Source organism: Helianthus annuus, chromosome 10 (assembly GCF_002127325.2).
Source record: "Helianthus annuus cultivar XRQ/B chromosome 10, HanXRQr2.0-SUNRISE, whole genome shotgun sequence".
NCBI classification, from domain to species: Eukaryota; Viridiplantae; Streptophyta; class Magnoliopsida; order Asterales; family Asteraceae; genus Helianthus; species Helianthus annuus.
Window position 1 is genome coordinate 176,002,723 of NC_035442.2, and position 27,096 is coordinate 176,029,818.

The following is a 27,096-nucleotide window of genomic DNA, read 5'->3' on the forward strand; positions in this document are numbered from 1 at the left end:
AGTTTTTGTATTACAAACGTATCAATTTACTGAATATAATGGGGGGTAACTTTATAAAAATGTAACCAAGTTTGACAACTGTAGTAATTAAGTCACGAAAACTTTTTATGTCTCTCTAAAGTACCTAAATTTTTATTTAGTGTTCTAATACTATGTAATTATATGATATTTATAAAATTTGCAATGGTAATTGCTCCGTTCCACAGATAGTAAACCACATAATTGATCCCTTACTTTGAGCAGTTAAGGTCTACTCAATACTTTACAGATTTGTTACACAAATCCTGCTCAAATAGGATGGTCATTTATTTGTGTTGTTAACTCATCCCACGTGAGAGTACTTTGTCATTTCAAAACTATTTTCATTTTTTTCTTGATCACCTCTCTTTTCTAACTATATGTTAGAGTGGCGGATCTAGCTCAAAAGTTTTAGGGGCATCCAAAAAAAAAAATGGGATCAGGGGTATCCTTTGTATAATGGAGACATAGTTGATGGGTATTTTTACACTACGAAGACAGGGTTGAGGGGTAGCTCGTACTACCCCTGCTAACACACTAAACCCTGACATCTCACATCTCTCGCCCCCTCTTCTTTGTAGTGGTTGTATGCTTCTGTGAGGGAAGACTTAAATACCAAGGTAGCGGCATCAAAAAGATATGTAGGAAAGGCTCCAAGGTTAACCGAGCCTGATCCTTGATTTACAAGAATACAAAGGTTTTAATTCCATGGCTCTTTCAGATTTTAACATGAAAATGTAAGATGTAACATCGATAGTTTAATAACGTATGCTATGTACAAATCATGTGTTGCCTTTTGTACAATACGACATGGATTAGTATCGGATATCTTCTTCTTCTTGTACTAGCTCCCAAATCACTTTTGTTTTCCAAAAACTTCATCAATCTAGTTAAGTTACCTACTACAACCATAGATTAATGTATCTGAACATGTCTTACAAACCTAAACAAGTGGATATCGAAGTGTTAGCATCAGCTGCTGCTTGTTTCCTAGATCCATTTCCAACCGAGAGGGAACTTGATCAAGCTTCAGGGTCTATTATAATTGATAAAAAGGTTAATCATCAATAGAAAGAATACAAAAACTGATGTAAAAAATAATTAAGTTTTACAACCGAAATGAGTTGTGTTACCGGGAACAGTAAAATGAATACCCTCTCTTGGTACATGGAACGGGAACGGATTCCATGGACTCTTACCAAGAGGATCGTCAGGGCGAAGAAATGGACGTCCAGTTTCAGCCAATCTACCTATTAGTTAAAAAAACAAAATGATTAAGATTGCATTCGATCCAAGCATATCTTCATGAATGAAGAATATCCGTGAAAATAAGAATTCATACGGGCGATCCTTTTAAAGGTGAACGCGTTTGGAGGAGGAGGCCCGAAGCTCCTACAAACGGGCCTAGGACGTTCTCCCACGATAACTGTTCGACCTTTCTCAAAGTCATAGCCGAGGTAATAGCCTCCATCTTTCATCCAATCTTCCCCATAATCTATCTGTTCTTCCTCCTCCTCCTCCGTCTCATCCTTCACTGTAGGGAATAACAAAATTTTTTAAAATCAATTTTTTCAAGTCTTCTGTTAAGTGTTTTAATGCCGCCTATTAAAGACAAAGGGACAAACATGAAACATTTGCTTTAAAAAATGCCTCCAGTCACGTACTTTTTGACAAAAATTAAGGAGAGTTATCGACATTGCATATATAAATGTTAATAATAATAATAGGTTAAACGTGGATTACCAGTATGATTGGGCTTCGTTGTCTTCTCCTCCTCCACACATGGGCGCTTGGCTCCTTCTTCCACTTGAGATTTGGTACCTGGTAGTTAATAATCGGTTAGTAATAATTGATGTTGTACAAAACATAAAGAGAAGATTTCAAATACAATAACATGTGGATTTTATTCACAAATAAGAAGTTGTTAGCATACATACATAAACTGTCAAGAATTAAGAAGAAATAAGTTGATATGGTCAAACAAAATGAGCGGTTACCAGAAGCAGCAGGTGCTGAGGCAGAAGTTGGATTCTCAACAAGAGGGCGCTTCCCTTTCACTTGATCATATTTCAAGAATTAAGAAGAAAGAAAGATCTTAAATAATAATAAATATCTTACAGGCGAAGCAAATGAGTGGTTACCAGAAGAAGAAGAAGAGCTGCTTTGATTCTGAACAACATCTTCTTCTTCCAGCTTCCCCCCTTCCACTTGAGCTGCTTTGATTGTACCTCCTATATATGTATCATCTATGTATGTATCTATTATTAAATTAAATTAAATTAACAAGTCTTGAGTAACAGTCAGTCAGTCAGTCAGCACTTAATAATAATTATATAAATAAGAGGAGAGAGTTTAGTTTAATCATGAATAATAATAATAAATCTCCCTCCTAATTAAGTAACGACCTCCTCCTGTACAGTTTTTGTATAACAGTTTTAAAGAAACTTTTCATAGTTTTCTTCTTCTGTATATATATATATAACAGCAATCGTCAAGAATGAATGAAGAACACAAATACCACTATTTATTATTATTCACTACGTACATCAAAACACCATACCATACCTATTAAGTCAAAATACCAATAACATTGAATGAAAACACCAATTCGATTCGATTGATTGACGGCAACTAAACCCTAAAACAATAATTCATACGACAATCAATTCGTCATAAATTACGTCGTACCTTCGTCGTCTTCCATCGAAAGAAACTCCGATCCGATTTGTTGTTTTAGGTTTTTTTGTGTTTGATGAATGAAATTGGGGATTATTTCACTTTTATACATACATACATACATGCAGGGCTTCTTCGGTAGGTACTTTTCAACTTTCACTTTGCCCCCCTCTCTATCAAATCTTCACTTATACTCCCTGCGCATATAATAATTGTATCATTGCAAATTGCAAAATATATGTTTTGCAAGGCGATTCAACAGCTTGAATCTAAATATATTTTTCAAAATATCCATTTCAACAGCTTGAATCTAATTATATTTTTCAAAATATCCGTTTATAATAAAATGCGGGTGTTACAACTAGACATGAATGTCTTGCTACTAGTATGGACTTACGATATTTTTAAGAACTATTGGGGTTGGTCCTTGGTGGTTCAGTGGCAAGGCAAAGCATTTCAAAATGAGTTAAATGTGTGGTTGGTCTCTATAGTTTGCAGACTTGGTTCCAGTATTTCAATAATTACAAAGTCGGTCTCAGTGGTTGCAATTTTCACACTCGAGTGATTATCAAACAAACGTGGATTACCAAACAAAAAATTAACAAGATTATATGGAAAGATGATGTTGAACTCTTGGCTACTAAAAAAATTAACAAGATTATATAAAAAGTATATAGAGAATTATGTGATTTGTTGAAGAGGAACGTATGAGGTTGCAGAGAATTGTATGGATATATATAAAGGTAAAAAATGTTTTTTTTTTTAAATTTTGGACTGTTATTCAACAATCAAAATTTGGAAAATCGACAAAATTCAATCGATGAGGTCGGTAAGAATTTACCGTTTCCACCGAGGGGGTGGGGGTGTTCCTGTTGGCACCGACCCTCCACCTCATCCCCCATTCCCTTGCCAAGCCCCACACCCCTTATATATATTCATGTTACGAACTTTTTTCTTACTTTTGACAAGAACATATAAATCTTAATTTGTTCAATTCCCTCTAAAACTATTGACATTATTTCCTTTTGAGCCATGAATATGAAACTCAAGCTTAAGCAATTAGCTGAATATCCTAATTAGCTAGTTTCAGAGTGGATTTCATTGTTACCTAGATAATAGTGATATGCATATACATCCGGATATGCATATGCTAATGTTGTATCCAAAACTATAACTTCATCTTTAGTAACAAACACAAAAACAACAATTCAATCCACTAATGGGAGTCGTCTAAGTAATGGGTGAACATGGATTCAATAGAAATACATATTTTCATAGTTAACCTAAAATATTCTATTGTTTTTATGCTAATCACGTAAAAATTTATTGCATGTTATCGGTCTTTAGTTAGTAATAGAAGAAATTAAAGTTGTTGTACTTTTAGTCAGATAAGAGGAATATATTTGTTACATGTCCTAAAAATACCCTTTCTGTACTTTATAGCATCTTTTAATGGAAAGTAAAACTTATTTTATGATTTTTAATCCGAACCATTGATGAGATAGGATTAGAGATGGGCAAAATCGAGTATTCTTAAAACCCGGAACCGGTTCCAACCCGGAACCGGTTCCAACCCGGAATCGGGTATGGATACAACTGAGTGGAACCGGGTTCTCGGTGGAACCAGGTCCGGGTACAACCCGGGTACACGTAAATAAATATAGAACCGGGGTAACCGGTTACGGGTTCAATGGAACCGGGTACGGGTACTGTTTGGAATCGGGTACGGGTACTATTTGGAACCGGTTATGGGTACTGTTTGGAACCGGTTATTTTGAGTTTTTCAATAAAAAGTTGTCTACATACTGTTTGAAACCGATTCCTTCTGTATTCACTCGATAAAAGCTGACTTTTTAACTTTTCTACTGTCCGAAACCGATTCCAACGGGTATAGTACCGTTAGGAACCGCTTATTAAATATAAAAATCGGTTTCGGCTCATTTCATTTGATCCATCTTCTTCTCTAAACTCATTGAAAGAACAAGAACCTATGGCATCGAAAGAAAGAGTTGTTATGGTTTTAGAAACCAAACGTAACCCCGCAATTTAAAAATATTTTGATTTGTGTTTGATAACGGATAGCCATGAGATGGCTAGGTGCAAGAATTGTGGGAAGTTCATGAAGGCGGCCGCCAACTCCACCCTCAAGAAGCATACCGACAAACATTGCCCGGTGACAAAGGCAAAAAAGGAAGAAAAGGGCGAATGATCCGGTTCTTCTAATGTGTAGTTTGGTGGATCCGTTTGTTTACTTATGTTTGATGTGTTATGTTTTATGTGTGATGTTTGTTGGTTTAACTTTATGATCAATGTAACCATTTCCTTTGTGAAATAAAAGTTTGTTTTGTTTAGTAACAAGTTCAAAAAAAATAAATTCGCATTTATAATCGTTTTAGTACAAATAAATATAACAAAATCGGTTCCTTCGGGACTGATCATAATCGGTTCCTCAAATTTATTTCTTTGCTCGTTTGCTTGAGGATGGTGCCGCACTTTCACTTAACAAGGAGTCCTTGCTTCGTTAAAGTGGAATTAGAGTACTTGCTTAACAAGGAGCCACAATGCTTGCATTGGGCCTTTTGCAAACCATCGCTCATCTCGACTAAATCCCAATTGCACCAAACATCCATATTGCGGCTATGCGATAATGTTCCAACTACAAATGGAGCATTTGAACCTTGTAGAACATTATTGACGAATGGGGAGTTTGTGGTTTTAGAGTTCTTTGAAGCCATTAAAAATATGTAAAGAAGGAGAAGAAATAGATAGAAGAAGAAGAGGATTTGTGAATAAAAAATGGGAAAAGTACAACATATTTATACTATCATCGGTTCCAACGGTCATAAAAGAATCGGTTCCAACGGTCTTATTTGCATTAAATGTGTTTTGATACTCAAGATTCGGTTCCAACGGTCACTTGGAATCGGTTCCAGCGGTAATGTATACCGGGTACAGATAGGAACCGGGTACGGGTAGGAACCGGGTACGGGTAAGGAACCGGGTACGGGTAGTTTTTTTACAGAATATGGGAACCGGGTAATATCTGTCGGGTTTTTTAAACCTGGGACCGGTTCCTCTGAGCATCGGGTAGGAACCGGAACCGGGTCCGGGTCGGGTCCACTGGAATCGGGTAGGAACCGGTTTTTATGCCCATCTCTAGATAGGATGAATAACTTAGATTAAGTTTTTTGAGTTTCTTCAACTCATATATTTATATATATCCTTGTCTTATGTGTAATGACAATGACTTGAGAGAGAGAGAGAGAGAGAGAGAGAGAGAGAGAGAGAGAGAGAGAGAGAGAGAGAGAGAGAGAGAGAGAGAGAGAGAGAATCAAGGGTAAAGAAGAGTCAGAAAAGTCAAATTGAAAAACACATACAATTTGCATGAGCCTTTGTTCTTTCTTCTTTCACACAACTATCCACGTGATTCCCTTGAACTCACTTATAAATATTAAGAACAAATCTATCGAACTCGTATCTCTACATCTTGATTCCCCTATATATTTCACCATTTATCCAACAACTCTGAATTCCTCTGGTTTCTCCACACACTAGCCATGTAACGAACCATTAGGATCCACCGACACACAAGCATGTATACTCCAATGACCAAAGAATTTCAACAATAGGGTTTATAGGTTCATCACCTTCAAGAACACCCAACTTAAACATCATTATGATGGATTAGGGTTTTCATCATACCCAACTTCAACATTTTTGCATTTTCACTGTAATTTCTTTCAAGAAAAAACCCATCTTTAACCGTATCTCCTCTGTATAAAGCTTAACCATTCAGAGGCAAATGCCTGAACCATTCAGACATCTGCTCGTAAAACAAACACTCTGAACCATTAAGTGCTGAACCAGCAAGAGGTCTGAACCATTAAGAGTCTCATTAAGAGGTAAACAAATAGCCCCTTAACGATTCAGACATCTTACTGGGTTAGCACTTAACCATTTAGACGTTGCCAAACGGCCCCAAAGCCTAGCTTGTTTATTACTTAGCCAAATTTCATTTGTTAGATTGTGTGGGAAAAAGTCGATCAACAAGATAAAATATTATATGTGTCTTCATTCGGTTTCTATTCACTAGTGTTTTATTATATTTTGAGAGGAATGTCCAAAAAATTCAAATCCCTTTCTTCCTAAGAATAGGCTTTGTCACCTACAACACATTTCCATTCTTTTTTTCTATAATTTCTTTCAACACCCAAAACCTAACTTTTCAACACATTTTCGATAATCATGATGCCAGATTAGGTTTACGTTTTGTTTCATATCCTCAAGAACATCCATTGTGTTTGTTTCATACACTCAAGAACACCCATTTGTTTCAAATTCCTTTCTCCCCAAGTTTAGGGTTTGTTTAAAACTCACCTGCAATACCGTTCCATTCTTTCATATCCTCAAGAACACCCATTGTGATTTGTTCTTTCGAGTGCAAGGTACCCTTCTTCTTCGAAACACACTTTTCACTAATGGAAAATTGGTTTGGGAGGGTATACCGGAGGAGATACGGTCCGTCTCCTCTTATGGCGCTTCCAAATAACTTGATTTTCGAAGTTTGCTTAAGGTCTGATCTTTTAGAGCTAGTTTTCCTAAGGTCTTCTTGTAGGGGGTTAAGAAATATCATTTTAGGGGAAATCTTTTGGAGACAATACAATCAGGCCGCCAATAGAGGTTATTGGCGCTTTACTCACTATGTAAATCAACCCAACAACGGTAACCAGGATTTTGGATCGGTACATGCTGTGCGTGAAGATAATTGAGTTTGATGATTCAACTTGTGAGGTGTTGGAGATCCACCGTGGTTTTCGGAATTCCGGGCCGCAGGTTTTTGGTGATAAACCTTTGGGATGCAATGGTCCGCGTGATTGAGTTTCCGAACATGCCCTTTTTTGCTCACGGGTTGTTGAAGAATTTTAGTGTGATGAGGAGGTCTGTGCGAGTTAGGGGAAATCTTTTGGAGACAATACAATCAGGCCGCCAATAGAGGTTATTGGCGATTTACTCAATATGTAAATCAACCCAACAACGGTAACCAGGATTTTAGATCGGTACATGCTGTGCGTGAAGATGATTGAGTTTGATGATTCAACTTGTGAGGTGTTGGAGATCCACCGTGGTTTTCGGAATTCCGGGCCGCAGGTTTTTGGTGATAAACCTTTGGGATGCAACGGTCCGCGTGATTGAGTTTCCGAACATGCCCTTTTTTGCTCACGGGTTGTTGCAGAATTTTAGTGTGATGAGGAGGTCTGTGCGAGTTTATGAAGACATGGCGAATGAGCGTCATTACGTTTTAGAGTTTGCGACTTTTCAAGGCAATCCTATTCGGGTTTGGAGACACTTGTCTCGTCTTCCGGCCAATAACCATCAAATGTTTGTCGCCAATTTAGTCGACCAATTAACACCGGAAGAAATTGTTGATCCTTGGAGGATGGTCATTCCTTTGGTTTTTCAACCACACTGCCATCTCATATCCTTAAGATCCGGAATCCCGATACACGTATATAGGTAACCCGTGTTAGAAAACCACACACCGCTACCCGAACCGCACCGAGATAATGAGAATTTTGTGCTTGAGCAGATTCACACCTTCGTAAGCACCATGGATAGTTATACCGCAGTGATATACATGTTCCTTAATCCCAGAACAAGGGCATGTAGGCTTCGAAGGATTTCTCTTTACGTGTTAAAGGACGACCTTAGCGGGTGGCGTTTAGAGTCTAGACTTCCGGGCGATTATTTACCCAACATAATGTTGAACCTTAGACATGAGTACCTTCATTCAGTCCATGACAGTGTGACCTTGTCTTTGTCGACAATTGATGCAACTTGGCGATATCTCATATATCGCTATGATACAAGAAGTAGAAGTTGGAGCCTCTACACGAGTCACTATCCGGTCTATGCTATTGTTGCTAGTTCAACGTTTTGATCCCCGCTTACGATTGTGCCACATTAAGTGTCGAATTACTTGTTTTGATTACGTACTTGGTTGTTTCTAATAACATATGTTATAACTTTGATGCCCTAACTTCGTATTTGTTTGTTGTTGATGTTGGCTTCTTTTTTGTAGATATAAGGAAAGTGCGGGTCTTGGTCTTTACTTCAATGATGGACACGGACACCGGACAAGATTATGTTAACATCAGTTTAGTTTTCAAGACTAGCATTTAACAACAGTAAGGTTTTCAGGATTAGCATATTTAAAATGAACAAGGATTAGCATATGAGATTTTGTAATGTAAGTGGTGTGTTTTGTTTGCTACTCCTGCCGGTTTGGTAGGGTGGCGTTTTCAGGCCCGACTTTGTAGGCTGGGTAGGACAGGCAGACACCAAGGCCCAAAAGGTTTATAGGGCCCAACAAAAATTTAGGGTCAAGATTTTTAAATGAGCACTGTTATCTTAAGGGTTTAATAAATGGCTTCAATAATAAATATGAAGCTAGTTCAATGGTTAAGATACTCAAATTTGAAAACCAAGGTCATGAGTTCTAAACCCTTCCTTTACATTGATTGACTCTTCGATCTTGTTAACAAGATGATTATATGATAATTAGTTAATGTTTTGGGTTATAATCTTGAGGTCATGAGTTCAAGCCCCATGATTAGCATGTCGTATTGTTGTTTCTTGATATATATTTAATGAGTTTATATTATATCAATTTTATGTTTTGCCCGGGGCCCACATTTTTTTTTATCATTCTCGGAGACGACCCTGCTAAAATTACTTGAATCGTCCCTTTTATATCATCATTTAACAAGTTGTTGTGCCACTACTAAGTTCTAGATCTTGGATATGATTTAGTCCTTAGAGATTGCTTAGGGTTAGATCTTTTTGAGTTAGTGCTACTTAGGTCATCTTCTAAACAGGTGAGACATATCACTTCCGCCACCAATTTTTTGAGGCAATACAATGTGTCAGCCAATAAAAGTTATGTCTGGATGTTTACTTGTTATCTAAATCTTCCCGTCAACTTTGACCATAATCCAAATTTGGGATGGATTGTTGGTGTTGGTGTTGGTGTTGGTGTTGGTGTTGGTGTTGGTGTTGGTGTTGGAGAAGATAAAAATGGCGAAGTTGTGAGGTGGCTTGGAGTTAACATATTACTCGAAAATATAGGCATGTTTATAGAGCTGAATGGGATCCTCCTTCTTATCGGATTTTAGATAAGCATACTTTAGTTTGGTATTCTGGGTATGGTTTGTTAACCGACTATTGCAAAACAGAGGTGTGGTTATTATAACTAGTTCGATGATTCAACTTGTGAGATGTTGGAGATCCACCTTGGTTTTCGGAATTCCGGGCCGCGGGTTTTTGGTGATAAACCTTTGGGATACAACGGTCCGCGTGATTGAGTTTCCGAACATGCCCTTTTTTGCTCACGGGTTGTTGCAGAATTTTAGTGTGATGAGGAGGTCTGTGCGAGTTTATGAAGACATGGCGAATGAGCGTCATTACGTTTTAGAGTTTGCGGCTTTTCAAGGCAATCCTATTCGGGTTTGGAGACACTTGTCTCGTCTTCCGACCAATAACCATCAAATGTTTTTCGCCAATTTAGTCGACCAATAAACACCGGAAGAAATTGTTGATCCTTGGAGGATGGTCATTCCTTTGGTTTTTCAACCACACTGCTATCTCATATCCTTAAGAGCCAGAATCCCAATACACGTATATAGGCAACCCGTGTTAGAAAACCACACACCGCTACCCGAACCGCACCCAGATAATGAGAATTTTGTGCTTGAGCAGATTCACACCTCTGTAAGCACCATGGATGGTTACACCGCGATGATAGACGTGTTCCTTAATCCTGGAACAAGGGCATGTAGGCTTCCAAGGATTTCTCTTTACGTGTTAAGGGACGACCTTAGCGGGTGGCGTTTAGAGTCTAGACTTCTGGGCGATTACTTACCCAACATAATGTTGAACCTTAGACATGAGTACCTTCATTCAGTCAATAACAGTGTGACCTTGTCTTTGTCGACAATTGATGCAACTTGGAGATATCTCATATATCGCTATGATACAAGAAGTAGAAGTTGGAGCCTCTACACGAGTCACTATTCGGTCTATGCTACTGTTGCTAGTTCAACGTTTTGCTCCCCACTTACGATTGTGCCACATTAGGTGGCGAATTACTTGTTTTGATTACGTACTTGGTTGTTTCTAATAACATATGTTATAACTTTGATGCCATAACTCCGTATTTGTTTGTTGTTGATGTTGGCTTCTTTTTTGTAGATATAAGGAAAGTGCGGGTCTCGGTCTTTATTTCAATGATGGACACAGACACCGGACAAGATTATGTTAACATCAGTTTAGTTTTCAAGACTATCAGCATTGAACAACTGTAAGGTTTTCAGGACTAGCATATTTAAAATGAACAAGGATTAGCATATGAGATTTTGTAATGTAAGTGGTGTGTTTTGTTTGCTGCTCCTGCCGGTTTAGTAGGGTGGCGTTTTGTTTTGTTTTGTTTTGATGAAATGAAACGTATGGTAGGGTGGCATTTACGACTAAAATGTTCAAAATCTTTTGGATTGATATTACAAATTGTTAACATCATTGATTGGGATCATAAGTTTTAAGGATTAGCTTTATATATATATATATATATATATATATATATATATAGGTAGAGGATCCTGTAAAAAGTGCTCAAAGTGTAAGAAGTGTGAGAAGTGTATTATAACACTATATATAATACTATATAACACCATATAAACACCGTATAACAATATGTAACACCATATAATACCATATAACACTATGTAACACTATATATCATTATATAACAAATATAACACTATAGGTTGTCTGATAGCATGTCTATGATAGATGTATAGTGTTATATTTGTTATATAATGATATATAGTGTTACATAGTGTTATATGGTATTAAATGGTGTTACATATTGTTATACGGTGTTTATATGGTGTTATATAGTATTATATATAGTGTTATAATACACTTCTTACACTTCTCACACTTTAGGCCCTTTTTACACTATCCTTACCCTATATATATATATATATTAATAATCTGGTTAGTGGTTAAAAGTGATGATATAAAAGGGACGATTCAAGTAATTTTAGGGTGCTTGGAGAGGTATCCGGGTGCCAATTTTAAAGTATTAGCAATAAAAGATAATTTACTTGTGAGATAGAAATTGTTCTAGTCTAATCTATTAAAGAAAACGGGTTCATGTCGAATGGGCCTACCATACGCAACCTTCCGACTTGCGAAGATCCACACGATGAGTTTCTTGCTCGAAATGGCAGAATCAGGATGGTTATTCCCATAAACAAAAACCGGTCGTCCATCATCTAGGTAAGGTAATGGTAGTACAAGGAGACATCTCATCGGCTAATGCGCTCACTAGATACCATGTTTTATTACGAATGTCAAAAAAAGCAAAAGGCATGAGGCTAGGAGAGAATTAACGATCTACGTGTACTACGTGTACCCATTCATGACACAACATATCCAGATATAGAACCGTGTTGCGGGAAGGAGCTCCTTTGCTGACAGGGCTAACAATTAAACAATTAAACAAAAACATTACATTACCAGATATAGAACTTCTCAAAGTCGTTCGAGATGACATGGGGAGGAGCTTCCAACTTCGGATCTATAATCAAACAATTAAAACAAAACATTACCACAGTTTGCTAGGAAAAAAATAAAACAAAATAAACTAAAATGATTGCAAAATTGTAATATAGAGTTGGGGCAAAACTGTAATTCGGCAAGACCAATGAGGGAGTGAGTGCTAGCCTAGCCGAAACCGAAAAAAAACCGGTTTTAGAACCGAAACCGGGAAAAAAAACCGAAACCGGTTTTTTTTAACCGGTTTTTTATAACCGTCCGGTTTTATAACCGAACCGCCGGTTGGTGACCGGTTACTATTATTGATCCGAAAAATCGGTTAATAACCGAAACCGGTTTTTTTTTTGAAAAAAAAACGGTCCCAACCGGTTACACCGGTTACTGATTTGGACTTGAAAAACCGGTTAGTAACCGAAACCGGTTATTAAGAAAACCGGCTTTTGTTTTGAACGAAAAAAACCGGTCCGGTTGATAACCGTAACCGGTACACCTCTAGTGCTAGGCAGTTGCATGTCACGAATAAAAATTATATCGAGTTAATCAATTAAAACAAGGAAGTGCCATATGGTTTGCAAAAAAAAAAAAACCGATGGCAATAATGTAATTTTGAACTAGGGGGAGAATCATAATTTTGACTGGGGTAAAATCATGATTCATCAAAAGCTACAACGGTAGCAAGAATGTAATTTCGAACCGTGGCAAAATCGTAATTCGTCAAAAGCTACAAGGATGTCAAGACTGTAATTTTGAACTGTGGCAAAATCGTAATTTTGATCTGAGGACAAATTCGTAATATTGAACCTGGCCCTATTCCCCCTGATGCTCTTTAATATATACTAGTTTCGTGTGCTCACTAGATACCATGTTTTTAGTTTTTTTTTTTAGACGGAATTGGCATGTTTCAGTTTTAGTTTTTTAGATGGAATTTGCATGTTTCAAAAATGTCAACGATGGAATTGTCACAAATTTGAAATTTTGTGTCTGGGCTGTCATAATTGAACAAAACTGACTTTTAAGTTTTAACTCTAGGGAAAAAGATAATGAATGGGACTTGATTTACCTAATCCATTTGTAGTCCTTGATGTACAATACATGGATTAAAATATGATGTCTTCGATCTTCTTGTACTAGCTCCCAAATCACTTGTGAAAAAACATCAATTAACCCTGAGAGAAAAAAGTTATCATCTCCTCTTCTTTCTTTTTTTCTTTTTTATCTCTTTCACCTTCACTCATAATGTGATCTGAGTTGCAATATAACCACACCCTTGTAACAAGAATAGTAGGCATGGTGGTGGTCATCACACTTGAAAAATGATTAAAAATAAAGTTGCACGATGTGTCACTACGCCATTGGTCACAGTGCTGGTCATCACAAAATGCTACCCTTTCCCGCCCTGTTCCACTCCACCCTTTTTTTGCACCACACCACTATACTGTCAGTTGTTGACGTGGCTACACACGGCGCTTTTTCAAGCCCTCCCGCTCCGTATAGTCAAACAAAAGGCAAACTTGCCATCACTAATCCTTTCTACGGATTCCATAGCATAGTGCAAGTAGAAATTCCTAGTTAAAACACAAAACCTCACACACGCATATGAGTAGCGTGTACTAATAACATGCATTGTTAAAACCTTTCTGTTAGGGGTGTTTGCGGTCCGATTTTGACGGTTTTTATGTCAAACCTTAAGCCAAACCGTTATTAATGGTTTTTGATTATTGAAAAGCGAAACCGAACCGCTGAAATTTAAAACCGGACCTTTGGGATTTATTAGCCTTTATATAAAATGCATAAACGCCAAGACATAAACTTAACAGAAAAAAAAAGATTACATATAAAACTAATAAACATGCTCACAACCCATTATCACGTACGTAGATGATAAAATGTAATGGGAAAAGTAGACGAAATCAAAACTTAACAAAACACTAGGAATATAAAGCTTAAGGATTACACAACAAGCCGCAAACTTAAAGGTCGTCACATTGGTGTTAATAGTATCTGTTGTTGTATTGGCGTGTTTGCCGCACTTGAAACGATTTTGAGTAAATCTCTAATTCCTACTTGCTAGAATGAATGGAGTTCCAATTAAATGCTTTTGCACTTGGATATATCATGTATGCCATGAGATCTTTGACACCCACAAATACTAAGGTTTTGATATAATGCCTCTTTCAGATTCTGAAGTGTGCTTTTGATTTTGTTTACTTAGTAGTGGCACGGCAACTTGTTAAGTGATGATCTTGCTTTGATGACAATCACCTTCATGATGGGGATGATGAGTGAGGATATCCCTTTGCGACGAAACCAAGAGTCAAGAGAGAGACAGAAGAAGTTATGAGACGGTGGCTGTTGAACACAACGGATTAAGGCGATTTAAAGGATTAAGTCGAACCTTGAAACGGTTCAAGGTGCAAGAGTCCAAATATGGATTCTTGCACATGTCATCTGAAACGATTTTGAGTACATCTCTAAGTCCTACTTCCTGCTAGTGTTCAAGTGGTAAGAGTGAATGGAGTTCCAAATGCTTGTGCACTTGGATCTATGTGAGTTGTGCTTTTGATTTTGGTTATTGTAAAACTGGCACATCAGCTTATTACACACAATCCGCGATGGTGACAATCACCTTTTATGATGGGGATGATGAGTGATGATATCCCATGGCGAAGGAACCAAGGGAGAGAGATGAGGTTACGGGAGACGATGGCTGTTAAATACAAGAGGAAAAACCAGGACCGGTGAATTTGTGCAACGGTCATTGAAGTTGTTCGATGAGGTGGCTAATTGGCTAGGGAAGAAGTAGCGGGTGCTGATGGATGAAACAACAAAGAGGTGACAACTACCAACTAGTTAGAAGGTTGCAACGGATTAGCTTTAAGCAAGACTTAAAAACCAAGGTAGAGACATCAAAAAGATATGTAGGATAGGCTCCAGGGTCTCGAACCCTGATCTTTGATCGAATACTGAGTTTTAATTCCATAGTTCTTTCGAATTTTAACATGAAAATGTTAGATGTAACATCGATCATGAGACCATAGTTCAATGACGTATGTTACTTTCAAACCATGTATCAAAAAAGGTGTTCATTTGGTACAAAATACCACATGGATTACTATCAGATATCTTCTTCTTGTACCAGCTTCCAAATCACTTTTGTTTTCCATTTTTTTTTTTTTGCAGCTGGATCCATCATGCCATGCACAAAATCTTTAATCCCCATAGAAAAAATGTTTCGATTTAATATCAGATAAAAAGTCCCCAAAACATTTCATGTGTCCGAACATGTCTTACAAACCTAAAGAAGCGAATTTACATACTATTACCATAAGCAGCAGCAGCATCAGTTACGGGTTTCCTAGATCCATTTGATCAAGCTTCGTCTCAGGGATCCGCTTTTAGTACCATACTCCTAGGTGACAAGCTAACCCTTTACGCCTTTCAAGATCAGTCAACTCTAAATTGTAATGGTGGAAATAGTTTGTAACTTTTGGATCACGAACCTAACACGAAATTTTGTGGGTCTTGATTTAGTCTAAGTGGGTTCGGCTCAGTTTCGTGTTTCGCAAACACGTTTAGCTAAAATGTCATGTACAATACGACATGGATTAGCATCGGGTATCTTCTTCTTCTTGTACTAGCTCCCAAATCACTTTTGTTTTCCAAAAACTTCATCAATATAGTTAAGTTACCTGCTACAACCATAGATTAATGTATCTGAACATGTTTTACAAGTGGATATTGAAGTGTTAGCATCAGCATCAGCTGCTGCTGGTTTCCTAGATCCATTTCCAACCGAGAGGGAACTTGATCAAGCTTCAGGGTCTATTATAATTAATAAAAAGGTTAATCATCAATAGAAAGAATACAAAAACTGATGTAAAAAATAATTAAGTTTTACAACCGAAAGGAGTTGTGTTACCGGGAACAGTAAAATGAATACCCTCTCTTGGTACATGGAACGGGAACGGATTCCATGGACTCTTACTAAGAGGATCGTCAGGGCGAAGAAATGGACGTCCAGTTTCAGCCAATCTACCTATTAGTTAAAAAAAAAAACAAAATGATTAAGATTGCATTCGATCCAAGCATATCTTCATGAATGAAGAATATCTGTGAATAAGAATTCATACGGGCTATCCTTTTAAAGGTGAACGCGTCTGGAGGAGGAGGCCCCAAGCTCCTACAAACGGGCCTAGGACGTTCTCCCACGATAACTGTTCGACCTTGCTCAAAGTCATAGCCGAGGTAATAGCCTCCATCTTTCATCCAATCTTCCCCATAATCTATTTGTTCTTCCTCCTCCTCTTCCTCTTCCTCTTCCTCCTCCGTCTCATCCTTCACTGTAGGGTAGGGAATCACAAACATTTTTAAAATCAATTTTTTCAAGTCTTCTGTTAAGTGTTTTAATGCCTGCCTATTAATTAAAGACAAAGGGACAAACATTTGCTTTAAAAAATGCCTCCAGTCACGTACTTTTTGACAAAAATCAAGGAGAGTTGTCGACGTTGGATATATAATAAATGTTAATAATAATAATAATAATAATAATAATAATAATAATAATAATAATAATAATAATAATAATAATAATAATAATAATAATAATAATAATAATAGGTTAAACAAAGGTGGATTACCAGTATGATTGGGCTTGGTTGCCTTCTCCTCCTCCTCCACACATGGGCGCTTGGCTCCTTGTTCCACTTGAGATTTGGTACCTGGTAGTTAATCGGTTAGTAATAAATAATTACAAAACATAAAGAGAAGATTTCAAATACAAAAACAAGTGATGAAGCACCAAACATTAAACATACAACGGTCTATCACAAATTAGAAGTTGTTAGCATACATATAACACAAACTGTCAAGAATTAAGAACAAATGAGTTGATAGGGTCCAACAAGCGGTTACCAGAAGCAGCAGCAGCAGGTACAGCAGAGGCAGAACTTGGATTCTGAACAAGATCCTCATGAGGGCGCTTCCCTTTCACTTGATCAATTGTCAAGAATGATTAAGAAGAAAGAAATATCTTAAATTGTTTTACAGACGAAGCAAATGAGTGGTTACCAGCAGCAGTTGCTGCGGCTGAGGCAGGGCTGCTGCTGCTGCTGCTGCTTTGATTCTCAACAACAAGATGTTCCTGCTTCCCCCCTTCCACTTGAGGAGCTTTGATTCTACCTATATACAGTTTTCGTATAACAATTGAACAGAAACTTTTCATTCCATATATAATAAAACAGCAATCGATGATCATCGTCAAGAATGAATGAAGAACAAAAATACGATTTACAACCATACCAAACGAGCTAATAATGCAGGGTGGGTTTGGATATCAAAACACCATACCTACTACTAACTCAACCGATAACATTGAACGAAAACACCCAATTGACAGCAACTAAACCCTAAAACATACGACATAATAGCAATAATAGCATACGACAGACAATCATAAATTACTACGTACCTTCGTCGTCTTCCATCCAAACTCCCCCCTCCGATCCGATTTGTTGTTTGTTACTTTTAGGTTTTGTGTTTTCATGAAATTGGGGATTATTTCTCACTTTTATATGATGTACGTACTTACACCCGGGCTTCCCCCCTACTTTTCAACTTTCACTTTGCCCCCTCTCTCTATCAAATCTTCACACTTATACTCCCTCCCTCCCGTTTGTTTGTTTATTTGGTCCCACTATTTCAATAATTACATAGTCGGTCCCAGTCTTCAGTCTTCGCATCCTTATCACTAACCCATGTTAAATTTTCTTGTTAGAGAAAAATGCCCGGATAGTCCCTGTGGTTTCGCATTTTTTCACCTATAGTCCCCAACTTTCTAAAATTACCTGAATAGTCCCCAACTTTTCGTTTTTTGTTCCCGGATAGTCCCTGGGTCTAACTTCAGTTTGTTTTCTAATTGGTTATTTATACCATCATTCTAGACTAGAGCCTTACACTAAATGCTACCTACACTAACCTATTGATTAAACGACCGAGTTAATATAAACTTTGCATTTTAAAGTCAATTACTAGCTCAGGTATTAATTTATCACTTATATTGTTCATTGTTGCTGTGGTAGTCTTGGATCCAAAAAAAAACATCATGATATTATTGCAAATGCCATAAGATAATGAAAGGTCACACGAATAAAAATCAAAATCACTTAAAACACATTATGACATAATTGCAATAATCACAAGAAAGACACACGAACAAGAACTCAATGGATACAATTTAGTAAAAATCAAAATCACTTAAAACACATTATGACATAATTGCAATAATCACAAAGTGCCAACGCAAATTCTTCTTTAGGCGTCTACAATTCGACCTTCTTAGGAGCACGTTTTTCGGTCTCATCCTTCTTTCAATGCCTTCTCAATCGTCCACCTTTTGAGAAAGTGGGTTCGGCTTGGGTTTCGGGTACGGATTCGGTTTGGATTGTGTTTTGGGTTTGGGGTGTGTTTTGGGTTTGGCCGTACATCGGTGTCTCCTAGCAATTGTGTTTACCGTTGGCCGTACATTATTAGTTTTTATATTACAAATGTATCAATTTACTGAATATAATAGGGGGTAACTTTATAAAAATGTAATCAAGTTTGACATCTGTAGCAACTAAACCCTAAAACATACGACATAATAGCAATAATAGCATACGACAGACAATCATAAATTACTACGTACCTTCGTCGTCTTCCATCCAAACTCCCCCCTCCGATCCGATTTGTTGTTTGTTACTTTTAGGTTTTGTGTTTTCATGAAATTGGGGATTATTTCTCACTTTTATATGATGTACGTACTACACCCGGGCTTCCCCCCCCCCCTACTTTTCAACTTTCACTTTGCCCCCTCTCTCTATCAAATCTTCACACTTATACTCCCTCCCTCCCTCCCGTTTGTTTGTTTGGTCCCACTATTTCAATAATTACATAGTCGGTCCCAGTCTTCGCATCCTTATCATTAACCCATATTATATTTTCTTGTTAAGTGTGTGTAAAATGTCAGTTTTATCCCTAACAATTAAAAAAAAGAAAAAACAAATAGAAATAAGTGGGCCTCACCCTTCTTTCTTCCCCACTCCACCCTTTAAATGGATGGGGCTCACTTATTTATATTTGTTTTTCTTTTAATCTTAGGGATGAAACAGACATTTCACACACATTTAATTGGAAAACTTAACATAGGTTACTGATAAGGATCATCCGAGTGCGAAAACTGCAACCACTAGGACCAACTTTGTAATTATTGAACCGTTGGGACCTAGTCTTCAATATCTGCAAACCACAAGGACCAACCACGCATTTAACTCTTTTAAATACTTAAGTAAGGTCTTAGGTTCAAGTACCAAGATATTCCCCGTTTAAAAAAAAAAGAATGGGTCGAGCCCAATTCGAATCATTAAAAAAAGAATGGATACACAAAACCATTATTTACTCACTACGTGTTTCACTTCACGCATATCAAAACACTATACCTACTAAATCAAATACCACGACCGATCTACACCAATAACATTGAACAAAAACACCAATTCGATTCGATTGACAATAACTAAACCCTAAAACAATAATTCATACGACATAGCAATAGCATATGACATTCAATTCGTCCAAATAAAGTACGTCGTACCTTCGTCGTCTTCCATCGAAAGAAACTCCAATCCGATCATGCCCCGATCACCTATTCCGCTGCGGGTCGGGGTGTGACATCTGATACTGATGTGTGTAAAATGCAACATATAAATCACATCAATTAAGGCATAAAACTAACCCTTTTTAGTACTAATGTTGGAAAAAAGAGTGTTTTTGTCTTCCTTTTGTATTTTCAGGATGAAATGAGCTCAAAATCACAAAAGAAGCAAAAAGACAGCTAATTCTACCATAAATACAAGAAAAGGAACAAAAGTGAACTGCCCGGACCCTCAACGGCATCTCCCAAGGCAAAAGAGAAGAAACAGAGTCTGAACACGCCCCGTGTCCAGCGAACACGGGGGCGTGCCCAGGAAGCAGCAGAAAAGACAAACCAGTAGAAGCTTCCATTGCCCACCACGGGGCCGTGTCCATCGAGCACGGGGGCGTGGTGAAAGTACAGCAGGCGCATTAATTGTAATTCGCAATTACAATTAATGAGGAGAGAGAGTGTCAGGCGGGCACGGGGCCGTGTCCAGCGGACACGGGGCCGTGTCCAGCCTTCTGTTCAGCCTATAAATAGAGGAGCTTGGCTTCATTCTCTCTCATCCCTTGGCACACCACCTCTCTCACACTTCATCCACCACCCACCACCACCATAACACCATCATCCATTGTCCATCGTAGAGTGTGTGAGTCGTCTCGGGATCCAAGATTGATCGTAAGAGTTCTTGACAATCAAGGCCATGTTTGCCTAAGTCTCTTACATCACTTGGTGAAGACAAGTGTTTAGTATAATACTTTTTATTTTTAATCTTTTGCACTTTTTATTTGGTTTTGTATTAATGACTTTAATAACTAGTTACTTATGTTGAAGGTGATCTTTCCTTATCGTTTGTCCGTGGTGTCTTGGCGTTATTTTACTGTCTATATAAAATAAAAGATTTTCACCATTCATATCTCCACGGTCTATATGGAGGTATGTTGGCTACCTGGTCGGGGGTTAAGGGAACGGTTTGGTAAGGGTCTTGCCCTTGTTCAGCGTTTAGAGGTCCTGCTTGGGACCTGGGTCAAATTTAGTAGGATCTCCTTCAATGCCCATAGGTATTGGATGGCGGGGATCCAAACTCTTTGACCCCCTCATAAGTTAACTACTATTAATACTATAACCCGGCTATTTAGGACTGTATCCCTGCTGACTCAGACTACTTAGCCGAGGGTAACGTCACCGCCAGAAGCGGGGCCTACCACAATTTGCATTAATAACTTAATTCATTATCTTTCAATAATCCGACCCTTTAGGATTGTATCCTTGCTGACTCAAACTACTGGGTTGAGGGTAACGTCGCCTTCAAAAGAGGGGCCTACTACAATAACTAAGATAATCTCTTAAACAAGTGCAAAAGTGCGAAAATAATCAAAGGTTATACTAATACACGTGTCGGATCCAAGTGATTCATCTTGTCTATCTGTTTTTATTTTATTTTTATTTTTCAGCATTTAGTTAGTTTTTATTTTTCTTAGTTTAAAACATTTTTCTAACCTTTTTGATTTGATTAGACGTTGAGGATAAACCGGTATTAAAAGCTCTTGTGTCCTTGGACGACCTCGGTATCTTACCAACACTATACTACGTCCACGATGGGTGCACTTGCCCATATGTGTGTTTAGTGTTAGTAAATATCGTGTTTTATAAATTTAAAACTTGGCTAAAAGTGTAAAAAGGGCTTAAATATATATCTAAAAATATAACACACTTCACGCACATCAAGTTTTTGGCTTTTGATGGATGGATGAAATTGGGGATTATTTCACTTTTATATGATGTACGTACTTACACCCGGGCTTCCCCCCCCTACTTTTCAACTTTCACTTTGCCCCCTCTCTCTATCAAATCTTCACACTTATACTCCCTCCCTCCCGTTTGTTTGTTTATTTGGTCCCAGAATTTCAATAATTACAAAGTCGGTCCCAGTCTTCGCATCCTTATCACTAACCCATGTTAAATTTTCTTGTTAAGTGTGTAAAATGTTAGTTTTATCCCTAACAATTAAAAAAAAACAAATAGATATAAGTGGGCCTCACCTTTCTTCTTCCCCACTCCACCCTTTAAATGGATGGGGCTCACTTATTTGTAGATTGGCTGAAACTGGAAAGGGTATTTTTGACAACTTTTGGGATCGAATGCAATCTTAATCATCTTTTTTTTTTAACTAATAGTAAAGTGTTAGAATTCTTTGATTTCGTAAAAAGATGATTAAGATTGCATTCGATCCAAATTCATAAACCGAGTTCATTTTTGACAACTTTTGGGACCACACGTGTAATTAGTAAACAACTAGGACCAAATATGAATTTTTTGCAAACCACAGGGACCAACCAAGCATTTAACTCTTTTTTTTTAATCTTAGGGGTTAAACAAATATTTCACACACACTTAATTGATCATATAGATCTTAACCTTTCATGTAAATCGACTCTCTAAGTTTATGAATTTGCAATTCATAAAATTCTCTTTATTTTAAGTCAAAAGAGCTTAATTTTTTTTTTTTACGAAATCAAAGAATTCTAACACTTTACTTTATAGTCATAAAACTTTTACTTACATGGAGGCTCCACGTTTCTTTTCTTGAAACTACCGATTCCAATTAACTTTTATACTCCTTGCGTCCACCGCATTTACTTCACCATGGTAATATATTCGTTATTCTTTTGTGAGTATCTCATATCATTAAGGTGCAATTATAGATGTACAACCTCTGTTCAGTTTCCGACAGGCTGAGGATTTTTAATGGTGGGTTACGATTCGTACCGGACTGGAAAAAAGGTATCTCCACGGTCGAGGAGATATCGGAGATGCAAGACGTTCTATTTCTGCTTAGAGATGCTTCTATTTCGGATTGCAAAGATACTTGGTTTTGGGGAGAGGAGGCGAAGGGGACTTATTCTGTGGCTCTTATGAAAAGTATGATTAGAGAAGAAGAGGAGGTTAGGCGTGATTTTTGTATGCGATGGGAATCTTGGATTCCGATCAAGGTTAATATATTCGTGTGGCGAACGGAAATGGATCGCATCCCGACAAGAATGGCGCTGAGTAGAAGACGGTTGAATGTTGGAGATAGCTCTTGTACCTTGTGTGGTATAGGGGATGAGGAAGTTATGCATTTGTTCACCGGGTGCGTTTTTTCATTCGGAGTTTGGTCTATTGTGGGACAGTGGTGTAATATCATTCCTATCATGGCGTTTGATTTTAAAGATTTGTTGCGGATTCATGAGTCGGTTACAGGAGGTAAATGGGCGAAGAAAGTAATTAGAGGGATCGTGATGGTTACTTGTTGGGCGATATGGAAGAGCCGGAACGATAAAGTCTTTAGGGGGACTACTCCGAAGGTGGCCGAGGTAGTTGCTATGGTTAAGTCTTGTTCTTTCTTATGGCTAAAAAATAGAACTAAATTCGCTAATATTGTTTGGAAGGATTGGGTCAAAAATCCATTGTATATGTTGTAGTTTGCCTTGGTGGCCCTTGATTCGAGGGTGCGCCCGCTGTTTTTATTGAAGTTTACTGTTCAAAAAAAAAATCACTAAGCACATTCAACGTAACCTTATCTACCATGTAAATTTAAATTTAAAATTTTGACAAATATTGTAACACCCCGTGTTTTCCAAAAGTCAAAGTCAAAGTCAAGAGTTGACTGTTATTGGAATTAAAGATTAATAAAGATTAATTTCATTTTAGTTTCATTTTGATTTTCATATTATTTGGAGTAAGTGTTGTATAATCAAACTAATCGACCGACAATCGAACTGTGAATCAACGACCGACTGTGAATGATAGGAAGTAACAATGCAATAAAGCTAGTCAATCAACAATCAAGCTAATCAAATCAATCATCGAACTCAAGTGTGGGGATTTTAGTACTTTTATACGTGTGTGTGTGCCTTATGTGTTACTTGTGCATGTTTACTTTTATGTTAAAGTGTGTGGTGAATCAATCAAATCAATCAAGACTCAAAGGTGAATCAAACTCAATGGAAATCAAACCCGAAATGGTTGTAAGGATGCTTGTATGTTAAACATAGTCTCGACTACTACTAAAAGTAATTTGATTAGGAATTCTATCATTCTCAAATCATCGTTCATCGAACTCGAAATATCGAAAATCGTCGCGAAACACTCAGAACCAGGCTAGCCGATCGAACAGGGCAACCTGATCGAACAGGCTAGCCGATCGAACAGGGCAACCTGATCGAACAGGCTAGCCGATCGAACAGGGCAACCTGATCGAACAAGCTAGCCGATCGAACAGGCTGTTCGATCGGGCAGCTGCTCGATCAGGGATGCTGTTCGATCAGCTGACCCTTTCCTCTTTTGGAAGCCTATAAATAGGGCTGTCTTTGTCAAGCTTTCCACTTTTGGAAAAGCTCTGACCGACCAGCCTCTTCTTCTCACTAAATCTCAGATTTCTCTCAAACCGGTAAGTATTTCGCTCTAATCCTTGTACGTTTTTGTTCATTAATCGATTCTCCATCTTTCTATCTTTCAAAACTTGGATTTCATCCATGAAATCACCAAGATCTAGGTGTTCTTGAGTGATGTCATCATGGTGTTCTTGGTGTTCATCAAGAACTTCATGTTCTTGACTTCATTCAACCATGAATAAGCTAGATCTAACCGATTTCCACATAAATAACCTAAAATCTACCAAAGATCTTAACATTTCACGGTGGAAAAGGATTGGAAGATGGGTTTTCATCTATCTTTCAACTCTTTTACACTCAAAAAAAAAAGTGAAAACGGGACTTGAACCGATTTACAAATCAATCTAAACAAACACATGGTTCAAGATTCGGGTTCTACCGGGAGATATACCGATTTCGGGTTAAGCGTTAAACTTAAGTTCCAAATCGTCTCTGGCCGAGCTTGGGTGATTCCTGCTCGAGTCAGTAGACTAAGTAGGGACTTCAGCTTTGTGGTTCAACTCGTAGTCAAAATATCTCTAAAACATCAACAATTAACGGGAATAACCAAGTGTTAAGTGATAGGTTAACCGAATCGAGAAGCTGGCCGAACGGCTAGGCTGTTCGATCGAACAGCCCAACCGAACGACTATGCCAGCCGATCGGCTAGGCTAACCGATCGACTAGCACTTAGTCCCACAAACTCATGAAGTGTAGTATTGACGAGGTACTGTTCGAACGACTACGCCACTCGATTGTAATCATTACTGCTCGGATCATGAGATACTATACTTCAAAACACTTAGACTTTTCGAAACATTGGAATGTCACCCGATCGAGCATGCCAGCCGATCGAGTGACATATTTGAGAACATTGAAGTGCTAGCCGATCGGTTGGGCTAACCGATCGAACAGCTGTTCGATCGGCCAACTTGAAAGGTAGTACAAACCATCATACACAAACACATCCTTCACATCAAAGGAAGAAACAATCCACTTGAAGGAACCAGCCGATCGAGCCAGCCGGCCGATCGAATGGATGTTCGAACGGACTTTCAAACCAATCGAACAGCCCACTCGATCGAACTGCTGTCCGATCGAATGGCCTACTCGATCCAAGTACATTGTTTACTTTTTCCGCGTTACTCATCGTTGTGTTATCGAACTATTCAGGCTAACCTATTCTCAGTGCTCCCTTCAATCCACGATCAACCACTGTGAGTATACTCGATCCCTTTTTGCTTTCAGCACTTTTGGGTGTTACATACGTAATCTATCAAATTCACAAACAACACAAACTATTTGAACGCTAACCTATTTGCATGTATTACTTGTCTAAATGATTGCTGTTTATTATGTTTACACGTGGAGTGCTATCTACCTGCTTTAGCAACGTAGTACTATAGTTTGGACTCAGCACCCGTTCACACGGGGGTTGCTAAGGACAATTACTTGCATGGATTACGGTGGTAATCATGTATCGCGAACTGTCTCGGACAGTCAACCCGAAGTCATTGGTATCGATGGTCCCATGTCGATAATTTACATGCATCGTTTGCCCTTGTGTACGTGCTTGGTTATGCGTAAACTATTCGAACTCTATATGCTATATCAAACTTGTGTACTCACCTTTACATTATATGTATTGACTTTTATTTTAACGTATGTGACAGGTGTTTAAGCTACTAGCGTGCTAGGGAAGCGAGGCAATAATAAGCTTCTAGGAGCCAGTGACCTTAGGACAGTGTCCATATACCTGCTCCAGGGTCATAATTATCTGTAGATCTTGTACTGGCACCTGTAGTCAGTGAGATCTATAGTTAGCCGTCTAGAAGTCTTAAAACAATATTTAAATTCGGTTTGTAATAATTAAGAATTTGAGTTGTCGGAACAGTTCCCATATTGTTTGGTTGATTTCTATGATAACTTGTTATTATTTGGGACACGGTATGGGACGTGTTATATAACTGAATTGTATGATAGTTGTTGTGGAAACTTCTGAACAATCTGTTTCGCTCAGTGCCGCGCCCCGATGATTCCGCCATCGGTTGGGGTGTGACAAATATTGATGATGCTAATACTTTCCTCTAAAATTCCTACTTCAACACCACCTGCAGTTCTGTTAAAAGTATACATTTTCCTAATAGTGTAATTCATAATTAAACTTTGTTACTAAATTGTTCTGGGCTGCTGATATGTTGCTGGGTTTCCTAATAGTGTAATTCATAATTAAACTTTGTTACTAAATTGTTCTGGGCTGCTGATATGTTGCTGGGCTAAGTTGTTAACAAGTTGTTGGTTGTTAACAAGTTGTTGGGCTATTGTTGCAAGTTGTTGGGCTCCTGATATAATCGTTTGGGCTCAGGGGTTTTAGTGTAATATTCAAGGGTTTTATTGTATGTTTGGCAGAAGTTCAAGGGGTGCAGGTGTAACTTTGTTGGATCCAGCTATATAACTTAAGAGAGAGAATGTTGCATCTCATTCTTCCAGATATTTCCTAGGGTTTCTACTGGTTTCTCTGTATTCGCTTTGATCATCCAAGTTGTACGGTTGATCAGTTCATCTGGTGCTTGAAGGGTTTCAATCTCCAGTATTGTTGATCTCTGTTCAGAGATCATTGTTGTATTTGAGATCGTGTTGATCTCAGTTTTCATTCCTTTGATTTGTTTGTATCTTTCTTATATATTCAACAGATTTGAGAAT

The 27,096-nt window shown here is 38.0% G+C and overlaps 3 protein-coding genes across 10 annotated transcripts; 1 reads left to right on the plus strand and 2 right to left on the minus strand.

The window, feature by feature from the left end:
- Window positions 1-713: 713 nt before the first annotated feature.
- Window positions 714-2,897, minus strand: LOC110886785. 5 transcript variants are annotated; one of them, XM_035978833.1, is made up of 7 exons: window positions 2,707-2,897; window positions 2,160-2,264; window positions 2,016-2,069; window positions 1,762-1,839; window positions 1,361-1,552; window positions 1,152-1,268; window positions 714-1,054 (listed from the first exon to the last, which is right to left on the minus strand). In XM_035978833.1, the coding sequence occupies exons 1-7, from the start codon at window positions 2,816-2,818 to the stop codon at window positions 1,041-1,043; spliced, it is 672 nt and encodes a 223-aa protein (XP_035834726.1). In that variant the 5' UTR covers window positions 2,819-2,897; the 3' UTR covers window positions 714-1,040. The 5 variants fall into 5 exon arrangements, with proteins under 5 accessions (XP_035834726.1, XP_035834725.1, XP_021990321.2 ...); XM_035978832.1 differs by having other exon boundaries at window positions 2,016-2,075; window positions 2,707-2,896; XM_022134629.2 differs by having other exon boundaries at window positions 2,160-2,276; window positions 2,707-2,855.
- Window positions 2,898-15,528: 12,631 nt separating this feature from the next.
- Window positions 15,529-20,012, minus strand: LOC110886786 (neuromodulin). Of its 4 annotated transcripts, none has more exons than XM_035978835.1 (7): window positions 19,937-20,012; window positions 17,377-17,487; window positions 17,221-17,292; window positions 16,947-17,027; window positions 16,440-16,649; window positions 16,229-16,345; window positions 15,529-16,131 (listed from the first exon to the last, which is right to left on the minus strand). In XM_035978835.1, the coding sequence occupies exons 1-7, from the start codon at window positions 19,974-19,976 to the stop codon at window positions 16,118-16,120; spliced, it is 645 nt and encodes a 214-aa protein (XP_035834728.1). In that variant the 5' UTR covers window positions 19,977-20,012; the 3' UTR covers window positions 15,529-16,117. The 4 variants fall into 4 exon arrangements, with proteins under 4 accessions (XP_035834728.1, XP_035834727.1, XP_035834729.1 ...); XM_035978834.1 differs by having other exon boundaries at window positions 17,221-17,298; window positions 19,937-20,006; XM_035978836.1 differs by lacking the exon at window positions 19,937-20,012 and adding an exon at window positions 17,777-17,909.
- A 2,671-nt stretch (window positions 20,013-22,683) lies between these two features.
- LOC110883485 lies at window positions 22,684-23,442 on the plus strand. The gene has a single exon (XM_022131218.1). It carries the CDS (start codon window positions 22,684-22,686, stop codon window positions 23,440-23,442), a length of 759 nt encoding a protein of 252 aa, XP_021986910.1.
- The last annotated feature ends 3,654 nt before the right edge of the window (window positions 23,443-27,096 follow it).